Genomic DNA, 14,648 nt, shown 5'->3' on the forward strand with positions numbered 1-14,648 from the left:
AGGGAGGCTCTTAGCGGTGGTGACTTGGGGTGGGGTCCAGGTTGACCTGCATAGGTCCCCATGGATGCCCAGCCCTTTGAGGGAGACCGTGACAAGCATGATGATATTCAGGACACAGAGCCCAGCACAGGCCCAATGGCAGCCTCTACACTCAGTTGCACATACATGCAGGCTGGGAGACCCCTGACAGGCAGGTGACTGAGGATCCCAGACACCATGTGGACCTTTCTGACAAGTGAGAGCAGTGTCCAGGTGGGCAGGGCCAGCCTGTGGCATCTGCATCAGAAGCCCATACTTGGAGCAGGAGAGAGGAAAGGACAGCTTTGGAGCTCAGAACTCAGGAGAGCTCTGGACTCTTAAGAGGTCCACCCCTCTAGAGTAGGGGAGGCTGTGTGTGAGATGGGAAGGGTGGTAGGTTAGGCTGTGGCACAGCAGGGGACAGGACTGACACCTACTCAGATGGTGACACTAGGGCCAAGTGGTGGCTTCAGCCACACAGGGGTCTGGGTGTGACACACCTGGAAGGGCAAGGCCGATGTGCACACACTGAAATCTGGGGTGGGGGCCATGTGAGTGTAGACTGCTAGGTAACAGGAGGAGGTGATGAACAGTGTGAAGCCACACTGTTCCCACCTGGCAACTTGACCCACAGGTCTACTCTCCTAATTTAGGGCCATGAAGCCTTCCCAAACCACTCAGGACTTCCCACATCGAACTAAACACAAGATCCAGGTCAGTGCTACACTCAAAGCTGACAGTTACGACTGCAGGGGACAGAATGTACTGTTGACTAGCAACTGATGGGAAGATAAAATGTTCTTGAAAAACTTATGTGTGAAAGGACATTTGGACCAGGGAGAGTCAACTCGATACAAATAGTGGCCCAAGAGGCACCGCACAATAACAAATGAAAAACAACTGAGGGTTAGCATCCACTGAAAAGTACAAAATGGAAAAGAACAAAATCGTAAAAATACAGTAAAATGAAAAAAGGGAGACAGAAAAGACTGAGTGGTTTATTTTGCTATGTAGAAAGCTGACTTAATAATTAGTTTACTCCTGAAGATTGATTTTTGCTGAGAATTCACTGATGTGGGCATAATTCCACTTACTGGCCACTTTCTCTGGGTGTCGCTGCCACTCTAAGTGAGAGTCACAAGGGTAGGCAAGGAGTGAAGGGATTCCCCTCTCTCCCAGCCTCTCACCCCTCCTTGGGACCCTGGGGACCAGAAGGCAGCCACTCCGCAGCCACCCTGAGTTCTCCATACTCCTGGGAACCGGCTCTTCTCACACTTACTAAAGCTTCTGCTACCTGCATTTCCTGCTTCCTGAGGCAATGGGGCTGGAGTGTTCACCTGCAGTGTCCTAGGTCCAGTATGGTGACTTTCGTGGCCTCAATCCCTCTATCAGCATGGTCCCTGTGGTTTCCTGCATCCTGTTCTGCCTCCCTCCCTCCATTTCCACCAGTGCCTCAACCCTTCTTGTCTCATGGGCATATATACTGTTTAAATTAATACTTACTATTGGTTACATTTGGAGATCTTCCCCCTTGCCCAGTGGATTTGCCATTTCATGTAAGAAAGTACATTGAGGCAGGACAGGTGAGGGGAATTGGGACATGGGAATCCACAAGTAGGAATCAGAATAAAGAGCGTATTAGTGAATAACTCAGTTTGGTCTCACACTGTCACTGAACTGTAGCACACAGTAGAAAGATACCTCTCTGTCTTTGCTCAGATGTACTGAGACAGGGCACGCATTTATTGAAGAAAACACTTATCTTGAAACGCTTGGTAAAATGACTCCTTTAGTCACAAAAAATGCTTGCCAAAAAAAATTGTCCTAGATTTAATAAAACTAACCAAGACTTAAGGTCTCTGGGCCAGCTCTAAAACATTAAAACAATGTAGCAGCAAGATCAAGATGATATAACAGGTGCTCAGAACAAGAGCCCTGATCTAAGGAAGTGTTTACCGAGCCTCTGTCCTACTTTGAGTATTTGTCCCTGTTGAGCACACACCTGTGCTTTGTCTGCTCTGCTTTGCTCACTGAATGAAATTCTGCAAGTCTCTTACCTTGTATCTCAGCCTGAATCTCTTTTCCATGTCAAGACGAGAACCAAAAAAGGGTTGAGTTGAGGTCCCCAAGTTGGAGACCTCCTTAGGACTCTCACTGACCCCTAGTGACAAAATTTTGGGGTGAGAAGTTGCTTATATCAGCCGCTTGTTATCTGCTTATTGTTTGCGGGACGTGGCAAGACGTGCTGCCTTTTATTCCTAATGCTGGAAACCCACCTCTTATACTTTTAATCAGCCCAGCTATATTTTACTTCCCTTATTCAAAGACACAGCTTTTAGATTTTCTTTTTGGCGGTGCTATTTGAACTCAGGCCCTCACGCTTGCTAGGCAGGCGCTCTGCCTCTTGAGCCACTCCGTCAGCCCAGTGTTGGGCTGGTCTGTTCCCATTTTGTGTGTCCATTTTCCATGTCAGTGAGGTCCACGCTTATTTGGTTATTTCCTTCTTTCTATCCACCTCGGGTAATTTTTTCTCCTTTTTTCTAGCTTTCTCAGGTGGACACTTGCTGTTCTAAGCTAAGCATTTGAAGCGACAAAGTTCACCCCACCTAGTGGGTCAGCGGCATTCCCGTGTTGTCTTTTCATTATCTTTAGTTCAAAATAGTTCCTACTCTGCTCTGATTTCTTTGAGCCTTGTTTATTTAGTAGTGTGTTGTTTAATTTCTAAGGCTTTGGTGATTTTCTAAATATCTTTCTGTTACTGGTTTGTTTGTTTTTGCAGTGCCAGGGGTCAAGTCCAGGGCCTCGGACTTGACCATGAGCGCTCCCGTGAGCTACACCTCTGACCCCAAATCTGCGCAGAGAGCATCATTGGTACGATCTTCATAACGTAAGCTTGTTGAGTTTCTACAGTACTTAGAATAAGGTTTGTCGCGATGAATGTTCCATATACTCTTTTATAAAAAATTTTACTTATTTATTTTTATTTTATTTTTTGCAGTGGTACTTGGGCTTTGTGCTTGCAAGGCAGGCGCTCTACCACTTGAGCCACACCTCCAGTCCATTTTGCTCTGGTTATTTGAGAGATGGGGTTTCTTGAACCATTTTTCTGGGCTGGCTTTGAACCTCGATCCTCCTGATCTCAGCCTCCCATGTAGCTGGGATTACAGGCGTGAGCCACCGACAGCAATCCAGTCCTCAGCACTGAGGCTGAGGCAAGTGCTCTACCACCAAGCCACATCTCCAGTCCCAAGATCTGCCTTTTCATTGGAGCATTTAGACCATTTACATATAATCTAATTATTTATGCGGCTAGGTTAAGTCTGCTATTTTTCCATTTGTTTTCTATTGGTCCCATCGATTTCTTGTTCCTTTTCACTGAGTAATTTTTAACGTTCTAGACTATCATGTCTTTTATGTATACATACTTTCATTTGTTTTATTAAACATAAAGATTTGTATCTATAATTTGTCTCAGGTTATCTTCAAATAATAGCATAGTACTTCACCTATAATTTTTGCAATCTTTGTAATTGTGTATTAGTTTGTATAATATAAATGCCATACTTTGTGCTATGGTGTCATAAATTTTACTTCTACAAGTTACAGAGCCCACAGTGCACTGTTCCTATTTGGGGCTTGAACTCAGGGCCTACACCTTGAGCCACTCCACCAGCCCTTTTTTTGTTAGATATTTTCAAGATAGGGTCTCATGAAATATTTATCTGCGCTGGCTTTGCGATCCTTCTGATCTCTGCCTCCTGAGTAGCTGGAATTACAGGCATGAGCCACCGACAGTGGCTAGTCAACTACCTTTCAATGAAAATCAGTAAGTGAGATGTCGTTTATATTCCTGTTTTTCATTTCCAGGGCTCTTCACTTCTCTGCCAGTCCAGAGTCATTTGTCTTCTTTCTGAGACACTTTCACTAACATCTGAACTTAGGCCTGCTGTACTCACTTACAGTTTTTGTGTCTGAAAGTCTTCATTTTCCCTCGTTTTGCAGGGGAATGTTCTCTGAGTGTTTTCTCTGAGGCTGTAACTCTAGGTTGGCATAATTTTTTTTTCGATACATGGACAATAAGTGCTCTGAAGTTGTTTCCTCCCTCCCTCCCTGCCTCTCTTCCTCCCTCTGTCCCTTCCTTCCTTCCCCTTCTTGCTATGTAGTCCAGGCTGGTCTTGAACTCACGATCCTCCTGCCTCAGTGTCTTGAGTAATGGGATAACATTTGTGCACCACAGCGCCAGGCTTCTTTCCATTTCTCTCTAAATTCCTTTAAACGCTTTTCTCTCTTAGCGTTCCCAGCCGTTAGTTAGTGGCACTTTCAGCTTCCTTGTATTTTCCGTGATATGGATCCTAGTCTGGATCTGTGGGTGTGGGGTTTCTTCTTAAAATTTGCAAAACTTCCAGCCCGCGCCCCTCCCTGCCTGCGGCTTCTTGAGTATTTTCTTCTGTGTTTCAGTTGGACGGTTTCCACTGCTGTCTTCAAGTTCGCTGATGTCCTTTTGACATTAAGTCCGTGGGATGAGTTTTTCATTTCAGAATTTTGTTCAGCTCTAGAAATTCTGTTTGGCCTTTTCAACAAGCTACCTCTCGTCTCCGTGTAACCCTGCCTTTCTTTAATTCTGTGGGCATATTGTGCAGCGGCTTTGCAGTCACCGCCACCCCTTTCGTCTCTGTCTCGGACAGGCCTACCTCCAGCACCTGCTTGTGCTCCTGCTTCTCCCAAGCCTAGAGGCATTTTAAGGCTGAGGTAAAACTCCTACAACTTAGAACCAACCATGTTGTGGGAAGAATGTCGGACCAGGGAGGACAAGACTCAAGCCAGGTGTTTGGAGGAAAGGAAGATTTATTGCACTAGCAGGCCAGCACCTGGATCTCTCCAAAATGGTGCTGGCCCCAGCTCAGGGCTGTGGGGGTTTTATGCCTCAGAATGCAGAAGCAAGCAAGCGGCAAGGACAAAAGCAGACATGGTGGTTAGCCTTTTGCTAGGAGGTCACAACTTATCACATTAGCACAAGGTCACAGCATACCATGTTAACACATCTGTGAAACCAGGGCCAGGCCGGGGAGGGAGCTTGCCTTCAGATCTGTCCCCTGGGTTTCTTTATCAACCATTTAAAAGTGTGCACCTGCTGGGTATGGCAGCACACGCCTAACCCCACCTCTCAGGAGGCAGAGGCAGATCTTGAGTTCAAGGCCAGCCTGGGAGACATGGCCAGAGACTGTCTCACAAAAAGTAAAGTGAGCTTGGCACAGTGGCATGTCACACCTGTAATCCTAGCTACTTGGGAGGATCGTGGTTCGAGGCCAGCCCAGGCAAACAGTTAACAAGACCCCATTTCCAAGATAACCAGAGCAAAATAGACTGGAGGTGTGGCTCAAGCAGCACTTGCTTCACAAGTGCAAATCCTTGAATTCAAACCCCAGTCCTACCCCCCACAAAAAAGTAAAGTGTTCAACCTTGTAGCATTTGTAGATTCACAGTGTTGAATATTCATCACCTCTGTGTAGTTCCAAAACATTTTCATCATCCACTAAGCAGCCACAGCTCATTCTCCCTCCATGCCCAAGTCCCTGCAAGCAGCCCCTGTAAGCAGATAGAGCTTTCTGCCTCTACAAACATACCTATTCCTAGTGTTTCACACATGTGGCATCATGCCCAGGTGACTTTTTGTGTCTGGCTTATTTAGCTTAGCACAGTATTACTGACTTTCACTCACATTTATCATGTATCAGTGATACAGCCTTTTATGGCTGAGTAATACTCCATTGTATGGAAAGTCCATATTATGTTTGCCCTGAGGTGGCTAAGTGTCACCTTGGGCTATGGGATGTCCAGACAGCTGGTAATCGTATAAAATGTGAGGGAGTCTCTGCAGGCTGAGTGGAGCAGCTCAGCCTTCTCCACTGTGGTGGGCATCACCTAATCTACCGAGGGTCCAAATAGCATAAAAGAATGGAGAGGGGGAGACTTGGCTGTTCCTTCTCCTCCCTGGGACATTAGAGCATCAGGTTCTCTGGCCTTTGGACTCCAGGGCTTTCTGGGCACTGCCTCCTACTCTGGCTTTCTGTTGACCCAGGCTGAATCACACAGGGCTGTCCTGGGCTCTAGGCGATGGGACTTGATCTCCATGACAACACGAGCTAATCCCCAGGATAAATCCCCTCATGCACATCTAATACATCCTACTGGTTCCAAGTCTTTGGAGAGCTCCCACTAATGCAGTCACGGACAGTGGGATACCTTCCTCCTTTTGACTTCTGTGAGTGGTGCTACTCTGAGCACTCATGGGCAGGTGTTTGTTTGAAGGCCTCTTTTTAATTCTCCTGAATATCAACCTGCAAATAGAGTTGCTGAGTCTTTCTCTCTCTGAGGAATCAGTGCCTTTCCCCAGAGGTCGCACTGTTTTACTTCCCCACCAGCAACACACAAGGGGTCCAGTTCAGTTCCTCCACCCTTGCTGACATTTGTGGGTGTTAAAAATGATAACCCGCCCTATCACTATAAAGTCATATTTCATATCCGATTTGCATTTCCCTGATGACTAAGGGCTGTTAGCATCATTTCAGACTCTTGGCTGTTTATGTTTCTTCTTAGGAGTACTATCAATTCAAGTCTCTTTGCCGGAGTTTGTAGATTTTACTAAATGTTGTTTTGTTGTTGTTTCCTTCCAGACAGGGTCTCCCTATGCAGCCCAGTCTAGCCTCCAACTCAGGATCCCCCTGCCTTAGCCTCCCGGGTGCTAGGATTACAGATGGGCACCACCACTGCTAGCTTGTTTCCTGTTAAAGAGTATGGAAAAGTCCATTTTGTTGGCAACGCAGCTATTTTCACACCATTCTTATTCCTTCTAATGCTCATTTTTGGGTGTGGAATAGTCCTTGCTCTAGAGCTGAGGATGACCTGTGGTCACCTACCACTGAGGTGTGACCTGTGCGGCTCCCTCCTGGATATTACTATGGCCAAGGAGGGCTGTCCATCCTGGCTACCTAGCATTTACAGATCTCCTCCCTTTATGCCCGTGGACTTGTGCCCAACTCCTCCACTGTTCTCTGCCTGGCCTCTGAGAAAATTTTCCTCCCTCCTCCCTGGCTTGGGCAGCAGAATCAAGAGAATCCAGGGACTGCTGCTGACCCAGTGTGTGTGGACAGTGGCTTTGTGGATGTGGTCGGTTTTCTAGCTGCTCATTGGAGGAGGGAAGGTCCAGTACTAGTTACCAGAAGTCTCTCCTTTTTTCTCTTTCACTCATTTATTCCCCACTCCTCCAACTTTACATCGAGGTATAATTAGGGTACAAAACTTCTCATATTTAAAGTATGCCATCAAAATGGGCAAGTGAACTAAACAGAACTTTCTCAAAAGAAGAAATTCAAATGGCCAAAAGGCACATGAAAAAATGCTCACCATCTCTAGCAATAAAGGAAATGCAAATTAAAACCACACTAAGATTCCACCTCACCCCTGTTAGAATAGCCATCATCAGCAACACCACCACCAACAGGTGTTGGCGAGGATGCAGGGAAAAAGGAACCCTCTTACACTGTTGGTGGGAATGTAGACTAGTACAACCACTCCGGAAAAAAATTTGGAGGCTACTTAAAAAGCTAGACATCGATCTACCATTTGATCCAGTAATACCACTCTTGGGGATATACCCAAAAGACTGTGTGTGACACAGGTGACTCCAGAGGCACCTGCACACCCATGTTTATTGTGGCACTATTCACAATAGCCAAGTTATGGAAACAGCCAAGATGCCCCACCACTGACGAATGGATTAAGAAAATGGGGTATCTATACACAATGGAATTTTATGCAGCCATGAAGAAGAATGAAATGTTATCATTCGCTGGTAAATGGATGGAATTGGAGAACATCATTCTGAGTGAGGTTAGCCTGGCCCAAAAGACCAAAAATTGTATGTCCTCCCTCATATGAGGACATTAGATCAAGGGCAAACACAACAAGGGGATTGGACTTTGAGCACATGATAAAAGCGAGAGCACACAAGGGAGGGGTGAGGATAGGTAAGACACCTAAAAAATTAGCTAGCATTTGTTGCCCTCAACACAGAGAAACTAAAGCAGATATCTTAAAGCAACTGAGGCCAATAGGAGAAGGGGACCAGGAACTAGAGAAAAGGTTAGATCAAAAAGAATTAACCTAGAAGGTAACACCCACGCACAGGAAATCAATGTGAGTCAATGCCCTGTATAGCTATCCTTATCTCAACTAGCAAAAACCCTTGTTCCTTCCTATTATGGCTTCTACTCTCTCTACAACAAAATTAGAGATAAGGGCAAAATAGTTTCTGCTGGGTATTGAGGGGGTGGGGGGGAGCGGGAGGGGGTGGAGTGGGTGGTAAGGGAGGGGGTGGGGGCAGGTGGGAGAAATGACCCAAGCATTGTATGCACATATGAATAATAAATAAATAAATAAAATAAAGTATGCAATCAGTTTTGACATAGTCAGGACGCCGAAGCCCTCACCACTCGCAGGCCTCTTCTGACCTGCAGTTGGCTTTCTCCAGAATGTTGTATGGAGGATACAGCGTAGGCTGCAGGGGGGAGTCCGGCTGCATTCAGTCAACCACGATCTGGGGTTCCAGCCGTGTCATCGAGCACATCGTGAGCGTCTTCCTTTTTTATTGCTGAGTAGTTTTGCATTGCATGGCTGGACCAGAATTTGCTCCTCTATCCCCATTCCAAAGGATGGAAGCAAAATTGTTTCCTTTGGGGCTGTCACAAATGAAGCTGCTGTGAACGTTTAGGACTGGAGTTTGAACTCAGGGCTTCACCTTTGCAAAGCAGGCACTCTACACTTGAGCCACACCACCAGTCCATTTTGCTCTGGTTATTTTGGAGATGGGGGTCTCCAGCACTATTTGCCCGGGCTGGCCTCAAACCAAGATCCTCCCGAGCCCAGTCTCCCGAGTACCTAGGGTCACAGCCTGAAGTTCCTTAATGTCCCCACGCGGGTCTCCAGCAGCTGGCTTCCTCCTGCCTCGCTTTTGCTCGCATTATGGCCTCGGGCTTCGTCCCAGACACCTCCCAGGGAGTGCGCCCCAAACCACCTCACCCTAGCTGGGCGTGGCATGCGCCGGGGAGGGGGCGGGGCGCGCCGCAGGCCCCGCCCACCAGCGCAGCCACAGGGGACGGGCGGCGCCGCGGTTCCCATGGCAACAGATCAACAGGTGTCCCCCGCGGTGTCCGCAGGCCGTGCAAGTCCGCGCCCGCCGATCGCTATGTGCGCCGCCGAGGTGGACCGCCACATAGCCCAGAGATACCGGCTCAAGCGGCGGCTCGGGAAGGGGGTGAGCGCGGAGGCGCCCCGGGGACCACGCAGCCCCCTTGGGTCTGGTCCCTCTGACATGCACGGCTGACTCAGAGGACTGGACGGTGGCCTTGAGCAAGTCCCCAAGCCCCTCCGTGCTTCAGTTTCCTCAAGGAAACTAGGTGACACCCAGGGACCTCGTTCCAGGAGACAGGTTGATGGCCAAGCCCTCCAAACCCCCAGGCCCCAGGAGGAGCAATCCCAGTGCCCCACTAGCCCAATATCCCCAGTTTTCCAGGGACACCTCTCCTGGTGCCCACAGGACACTCGGGGGAGGCTGGGACCTCAGCATGGCCCAGGAGCTCAAGAGCGAGGCCCAGAAAGGCCTGAGTGGGTATATGGGGTGGGCACCAGAAACATGTGTATTTGTGATTGTAAGTGCGTGTGAGCACGTGGGGCTAGGTGTGTGATTGTGTGGGTGTGCTCGGTGTATAGCAGGGGAGAGGAAGAGCATTCTGGATAGTCCAACAGTAAGTGCAAAGACCCTGAGACAAGGGCTGTTGGAGAAACTACACAGTTGTGTACCACTGGCGGAGGAGTTGGGGATAGAAAAGCCACGAGGGATCCAGTTCCATGGGAGGAGTCTGGGGAATGTTGAGGACTTTGGCTGTTACTCTGGAGGCCCTAGCAACTGTTGGTGTCACTTTACAAGACTCACCTGTCTGCTCTGTGGAGGATCCACCATGGGGGTTGGTGAGAGTGGCAGGGGAGATTGGTCAGGAGAGTGGAGTGCCATCCAGCAAGAGATGCTGGACGCATCAGAGACTGCAGGAAGCAAGTCCGTCACACTGCTGCATTCTGAAGGTAGAGTCAACAGGATGGTATAAGACAGAGAGATTGAAAATGCCTGAGTGACTGGAAGGGTAAAGGGTCATCCCTGAGAGGGGACAGGTCCTGTCCAGAAGTGCCCACCTGTGGCCTCATATCCTCCCAGGGACCTCTCCAGCTTCCCCCCTCTCTTGCTGCCCACCACCTCCTCTGGAAGGTGCCTGTAATTGCAGGGTTCAGAGCCCTAGACCTCCCCATACACCCAGCCCTTCCAGGACCCAGAGTTGGGTGGGGTAGCTCTCAGTTGTCAGGGCAGCCTATGTGAGCTGGAGGCTGGCCCTGTGCCCAGCAAACTGACCACACTGTCCCCAGGCCTACGGCATTGTGTGGAAGGCGGTGGATCGGAAGACTGGTGAGATCGTGGCCATCAAGAAAATCTTTGATGCCTTCAGGGACCAGACAGATGCTCAGGTGGGCAAGTGGGGAAGGACAAGTGTGTGCCTGGAGCTCAGCTGTACACCACAGCAGGTTTCCTGTGGCTCTGGCTGAGCTGGGGGCTTGGGTGACAAGCCTCAGCCCCTTCAGGTGTTTCTGTCTCTTTCAGAGAACGTTCCGGGAAGTCATGCTCCTCCAGGTGAGTGGCCCAGACCCATCCTGGCGCATCCCTTCCCCAGCTGCATGTCTCTCCAGACAAAGGGGAGCTGGCCCCTCAGCCCCCAGCGCACAGCCCCTGGCCTCCAGCAACTGACTCTCCCCAGGAGTTTGGGGGCCATCCCAACATCATCCACCTGCTCAACGTGATCCGTGCGGAGAATGACAGGGACATTTACCTGGTGTTTGAGTCAATGGGTGAGTGAGGCCTCATCTGCTCTGGCCCCACACTGTGCTCACCTGGAACCTTACCTGGTGGCCTGCCTCTCTTTGTATTTCCCTCTGCTGCCTGGGTCTCTACTATGGCTAGCACCCTCACCTGTGCCCTGTACCAGAGGACACGCAGCTGGCAAGTGTTGGCCTCCAGAGCCCAGCAGTGACCACCTGGACCTTGCCTTCGTGGGGCTCTTGCTTTGTCCTCGCTTGCAGTCACGTTTTCTTTTTTCCACTCATTTTATAACATAAGAGCTATATGAAAAAAGTGTGAAAATAATTCCACAAAACTTTATTGCTGTGCTGACAGACAGCAGGACGGAGATGTTGCAGAGAGGCCAGGCAGGGAGAGCCTAGGATGGGCTGAGGGCCAGGTGGATTCAAAGTGGGATAGACCCCCCCGCTCACACCAGTCCCGCCCAAGCTGACCTGAATGTCCTTCTTGACTCCCTCCCGTCCCCAGACACTGACCTGAATGCTGTCATCCAGAAGGGCAGCCTGCTGAAGGACATCCACAAGCGCTACATTTTCTGTCAGCTGCTGCGGGCCACCAAGTTCATCCACTCAGGCTGTGTCATTCACCGAGACCAGAAGGTCGGCCCCCACGCTGCACTCACATGGCCCCCCAGCCCCTGTGTGCGCCCGGCCCTTGGCCTTCTCTCTAGTCTGTCTCTCCTGTCCCCAGCCATCCAACGTTCTTCTGGATGCCACCTGCTTGGTGAAGCTCTGTGACTTTGGCCTGGCCCGCTCCCTAAGCGACCTCCCTGAGGGGCCTGAGGGCCAGGCCCTGACAGAATATGTGGCCACACGCTGGTACCGAGCACCTGAGGTGCTGCTGTGCTCCAGATGGTAACAGCGGGTGCCCCCTTCTCCCACCCACCTTCTCCCTGCTGGTCTCCTCAGGGTGTGCCCCTGCCTAGCCAGGACCCCAGGCCTTCCCGGACCTACCTGGGTCCTCCCCTCCATCTGCCAGCAATCCAGTCCCACCTCTGCCTCTGCATCCCCTCGCCCACACTCCTTCCTGCTCCAGGTACACCCCTGCGGTGGACATGTGGAGCCTGGGCTGCATCCTGGGAGAGATGCTGCGAGGGCAGCCCCTGTTCCCGGGCACGTCCACCCTCCACCAGCTGGAGCTGATTCTACAGACCATCCCGCCACCATCTGAGGAGGGTAGGTGAGCGCGTCTGCCAGGGTTCCAATCTTAGAGGCCTGTCCCTAGGCACTAGGGACACTACTAGTCAGAGAGCACAGTTATGGAGAGGCAGCGCCTGGGCAGGAAGAAGGACAGGACAGGGAGGATACCTGGGACAGGGCAAGAACCCCAGGAAGACTGAAAATGGTAGGCCCTGCAGATGGAGGGCCCAGGCATCAGCTGCTGGGGACTGGTGTGGGGTGGCTACACAGAGGCTTGGAGGGAGGTAGGACTGGCCACAGGGACCAAGAAGGCCAAGCACAGACATGAAGGAGCCAGCCCGGTCAGGACAAGGTCTCAGACTTGCTGAGGGATGTGGGCAGCAGGGATGAGCACCCTTGCCATGCTGGGAGCTGGGAGAGTGCAGGGGGAGCTGGGGCATCCTGGGAGGAGGTAGAGGGAGGCAGCCATGCAGGTGGTATATGGCAAGAGGGGCACTTGCAGCACCTGGTGAGGTGCCCCATTCTCTCCCCAAGACCCTGCTTTTCTGGGTAGAGACACAGGGTTTGGTCCAGGAGGTGGGGTGCCAGTGTCCATGTGTGTGGCACACTTATGTATTGAAGGTGTGAGAGTGCTCAGGCTAATGGGCCTCGTGAAGTGTGTTTGGGGGGGGGCTTGCTGCTGGCTTTTTGAGTAGTTTGAACCCCACCAGACAGTAGACTCTGTGAGAGGCTGCTGTCCATGGCACTAGAAGAGATGGCTGGCCCCAGCACCCCCTTGTCTGTCCCACCCTCCCAGGCATGCATGGTCACACCTCTTTCTGACTCCCCCTGCAGACCTCTTGGCTCTCGGCTCAGACTACAGTACCTTGATTCTGCCCCGCCTGGGGTCTGGGTGAGTGGGTTGCTTGGCTGTTGTAGGAGTGACCCTCCTTTCTGCAGTTGGTACAAGGGGACCCTGCCTTGCTCTCCTGGTGCCAGCCCCAAGCTCAGCCCCAACCTCTGCAAGCTGGGTTGTGCTAAAAATCAGGACATTGGTGCCAGGAGAGATGGCTCACACCTCTAATCCTACCTACTCAGGAAGTAGAGACTGGAGGATCTTGGGGGAGTTAATAAGACCCCACCTTGACCAATAAAAAGCTGGTGAAGTGGTGCACGCCTGTCGTCCCAGCTGGGGGGGAAACTTAAATAGGAAGATGGCTGTCCAAGCTGCCCTGGGCATAAATGTGAGACCCTATCTCAAAAATAACTACAGTAGAAAGGGCTGGGAGGCATGACTCAGGTGGTAGAGCACTCAAGCAAATGTTGTCAAGACCCAACCTCAACCAATAAGCTGGGTGTGGCCCACGCCTGTCATCCCCGCTACTCTACTCCAGCCTTACAGGTCAGGTTGGTCCAGGAAAAAGCGTGAGACCCTGTTTGAAAAACCAACTAAAGCAAAAAGGGCTGGTGCATGGCTCAAGTGGTAGAGCACCTGCCTCGCAAGCTCAAGGCTCTGAGATTAAACCCCAGAGCCCCTAAACAAGAAAACCAGGACACTGGCAAGAAAAAGAAAGAAAAAAAAAAACAATTAAAAAAAGGAGAAAGACCCTAGCATTGGCCCAGCTCTGCCCAGTGTAGGGGGCTGTGGGAAGAGCTGGGAGGGGCAGGCGCAGAGGAGCTCCCAGTGCTTCAGAGCAGAGGGAAAAGCTGGCAGGGTCTCCCTGGCCTCCTGCAGGTCTCCAGGCTTGAGAGGATCCATGGGGGGAAAGGGGGAGAGCGAGAACTGGAAGCTCAGTCCCCAGTCACTGGCAGATGTGGGAAGGGGCCACGAGCAGGGCCCTGGAGAGGGGACAACAGGCAGCTGTTCGTAGGCCACGGCGGACTCTGGACGCCCTCCTGCCACCGGACACCCCGCCAGAGGCCCTGGACCTCCTCAGCCGGCTCCTGGTGTTTGCCCCGGACAAGCGGCTTAGCGCCGCCCAGGCGCTGCAGCACCCCTACGTGCAGAGGTGGGGGCGCCGAGAGGGCGGTGCGGGGTGGGGTGAGAGCCGCGGGGCTCGCGCTCCTGCAGCCGGGTCCCACCTCTCCTGCACCCGCCTCCCTGGTCCCGCAGGTTCCACTGTCCCGACCGGGAGTGGACACGCGGGGCGGACGTGCGGCTCCCTGTGCACGAAGGAGACCGGCTGTCCGCACCCGAGTACCGCAACCGCCTCTACCAGGTGCTGCGCGCACCGGGGATCCCCGCCCCCATGCGTCCACACCCACGCTTCGCCGCGTGATCGCCGTCCCCTCCCGCAGATGATCCTGGAGCCGAGGGGCAGCAGCGGCGGCCCAAGAGACGACGGCCTGGGGGACGCTGCTTCGGGGGCCGAGCCCGGCGCCTCCCGGGCCCGGGCGCGCCCGCTCAAGCCCAGATCCGGCCCGCGGCTCGCGCCGAACCCTGGACCCCAGCCTCAGATTAGCCCGGATCACGACCCCGAGCACGGTGTGCGAGCTTCGCCCCTCCCACCCCGAGCCGGGAGCACCGCCCTGGTCCGTTAGTGCGGGACCGC

The 14,648-nt window shown here is 51.9% G+C and overlaps 1 protein-coding gene and 1 long non-coding RNA gene across 6 annotated transcripts in view; one reads left to right on the forward strand and one right to left on the reverse strand.

Annotated features, from left to right (window-relative positions):
• The window catches only part of Mapk15 (mitogen-activated protein kinase 15), a 36,212-nt gene that overhangs the window by 20,756 nt on the left and 808 nt on the right, over window positions 1-14,648 (forward strand). The window contains exons 4-14 of one of the 4 annotated variants that reach the window (XM_074069378.1): window positions 2,798-2,889; window positions 10,492-10,590; window positions 10,724-10,753; window positions 10,878-10,968; window positions 11,447-11,577; window positions 11,669-11,832; window positions 12,014-12,153; window positions 12,952-13,009; window positions 13,968-14,105; window positions 14,210-14,315; window positions 14,395-14,581. In XM_074069378.1, coding sequence (XP_073925479.1) covers window positions 2,833-2,889; window positions 10,492-10,590; window positions 10,724-10,753; window positions 10,878-10,968; window positions 11,447-11,577; window positions 11,669-11,832; window positions 12,014-12,153; window positions 12,952-13,009; window positions 13,968-14,105; window positions 14,210-14,315; window positions 14,395-14,581 — 1,201 coding nt within the window. In that variant the 5' untranslated portion in view covers window positions 2,798-2,832. Of the gene's footprint in view, window positions 1-2,797; window positions 2,906-3,016; window positions 8,332-10,491; window positions 10,591-10,723; window positions 10,754-10,877; window positions 10,969-11,446; window positions 11,578-11,668; window positions 11,833-12,013; window positions 12,154-12,951; window positions 13,010-13,967; window positions 14,106-14,209; window positions 14,316-14,394; window positions 14,582-14,648 lie in introns of those variants that run through there. The other 3 variants (XM_074069379.1, XR_012446472.1, XR_012446471.1) reach the window with 3 other exon arrangements.
• Window positions 8,388-11,583, reverse strand: LOC141421766 (uncharacterized). 2 transcript variants are annotated; one of them, XR_012446476.1, is made up of 3 exons: window positions 11,455-11,583; window positions 10,010-10,149; window positions 8,388-8,756 (listed from the first exon to the last, which is right to left on the reverse strand). It is a non-coding gene; the product is annotated as an uncharacterized lncRNA (long non-coding RNA). The 2 variants fall into 2 exon arrangements; XR_012446475.1 differs by having other exon boundaries at window positions 10,010-11,238; window positions 11,455-11,561.

The sequence above is a fragment of the Castor canadensis genome, chromosome 3 (genome assembly GCF_047511655.1).
Source record: "Castor canadensis chromosome 3, mCasCan1.hap1v2, whole genome shotgun sequence".
In the NCBI taxonomy this organism is placed as follows: Eukaryota; Metazoa; Chordata; class Mammalia; order Rodentia; family Castoridae; genus Castor; species Castor canadensis.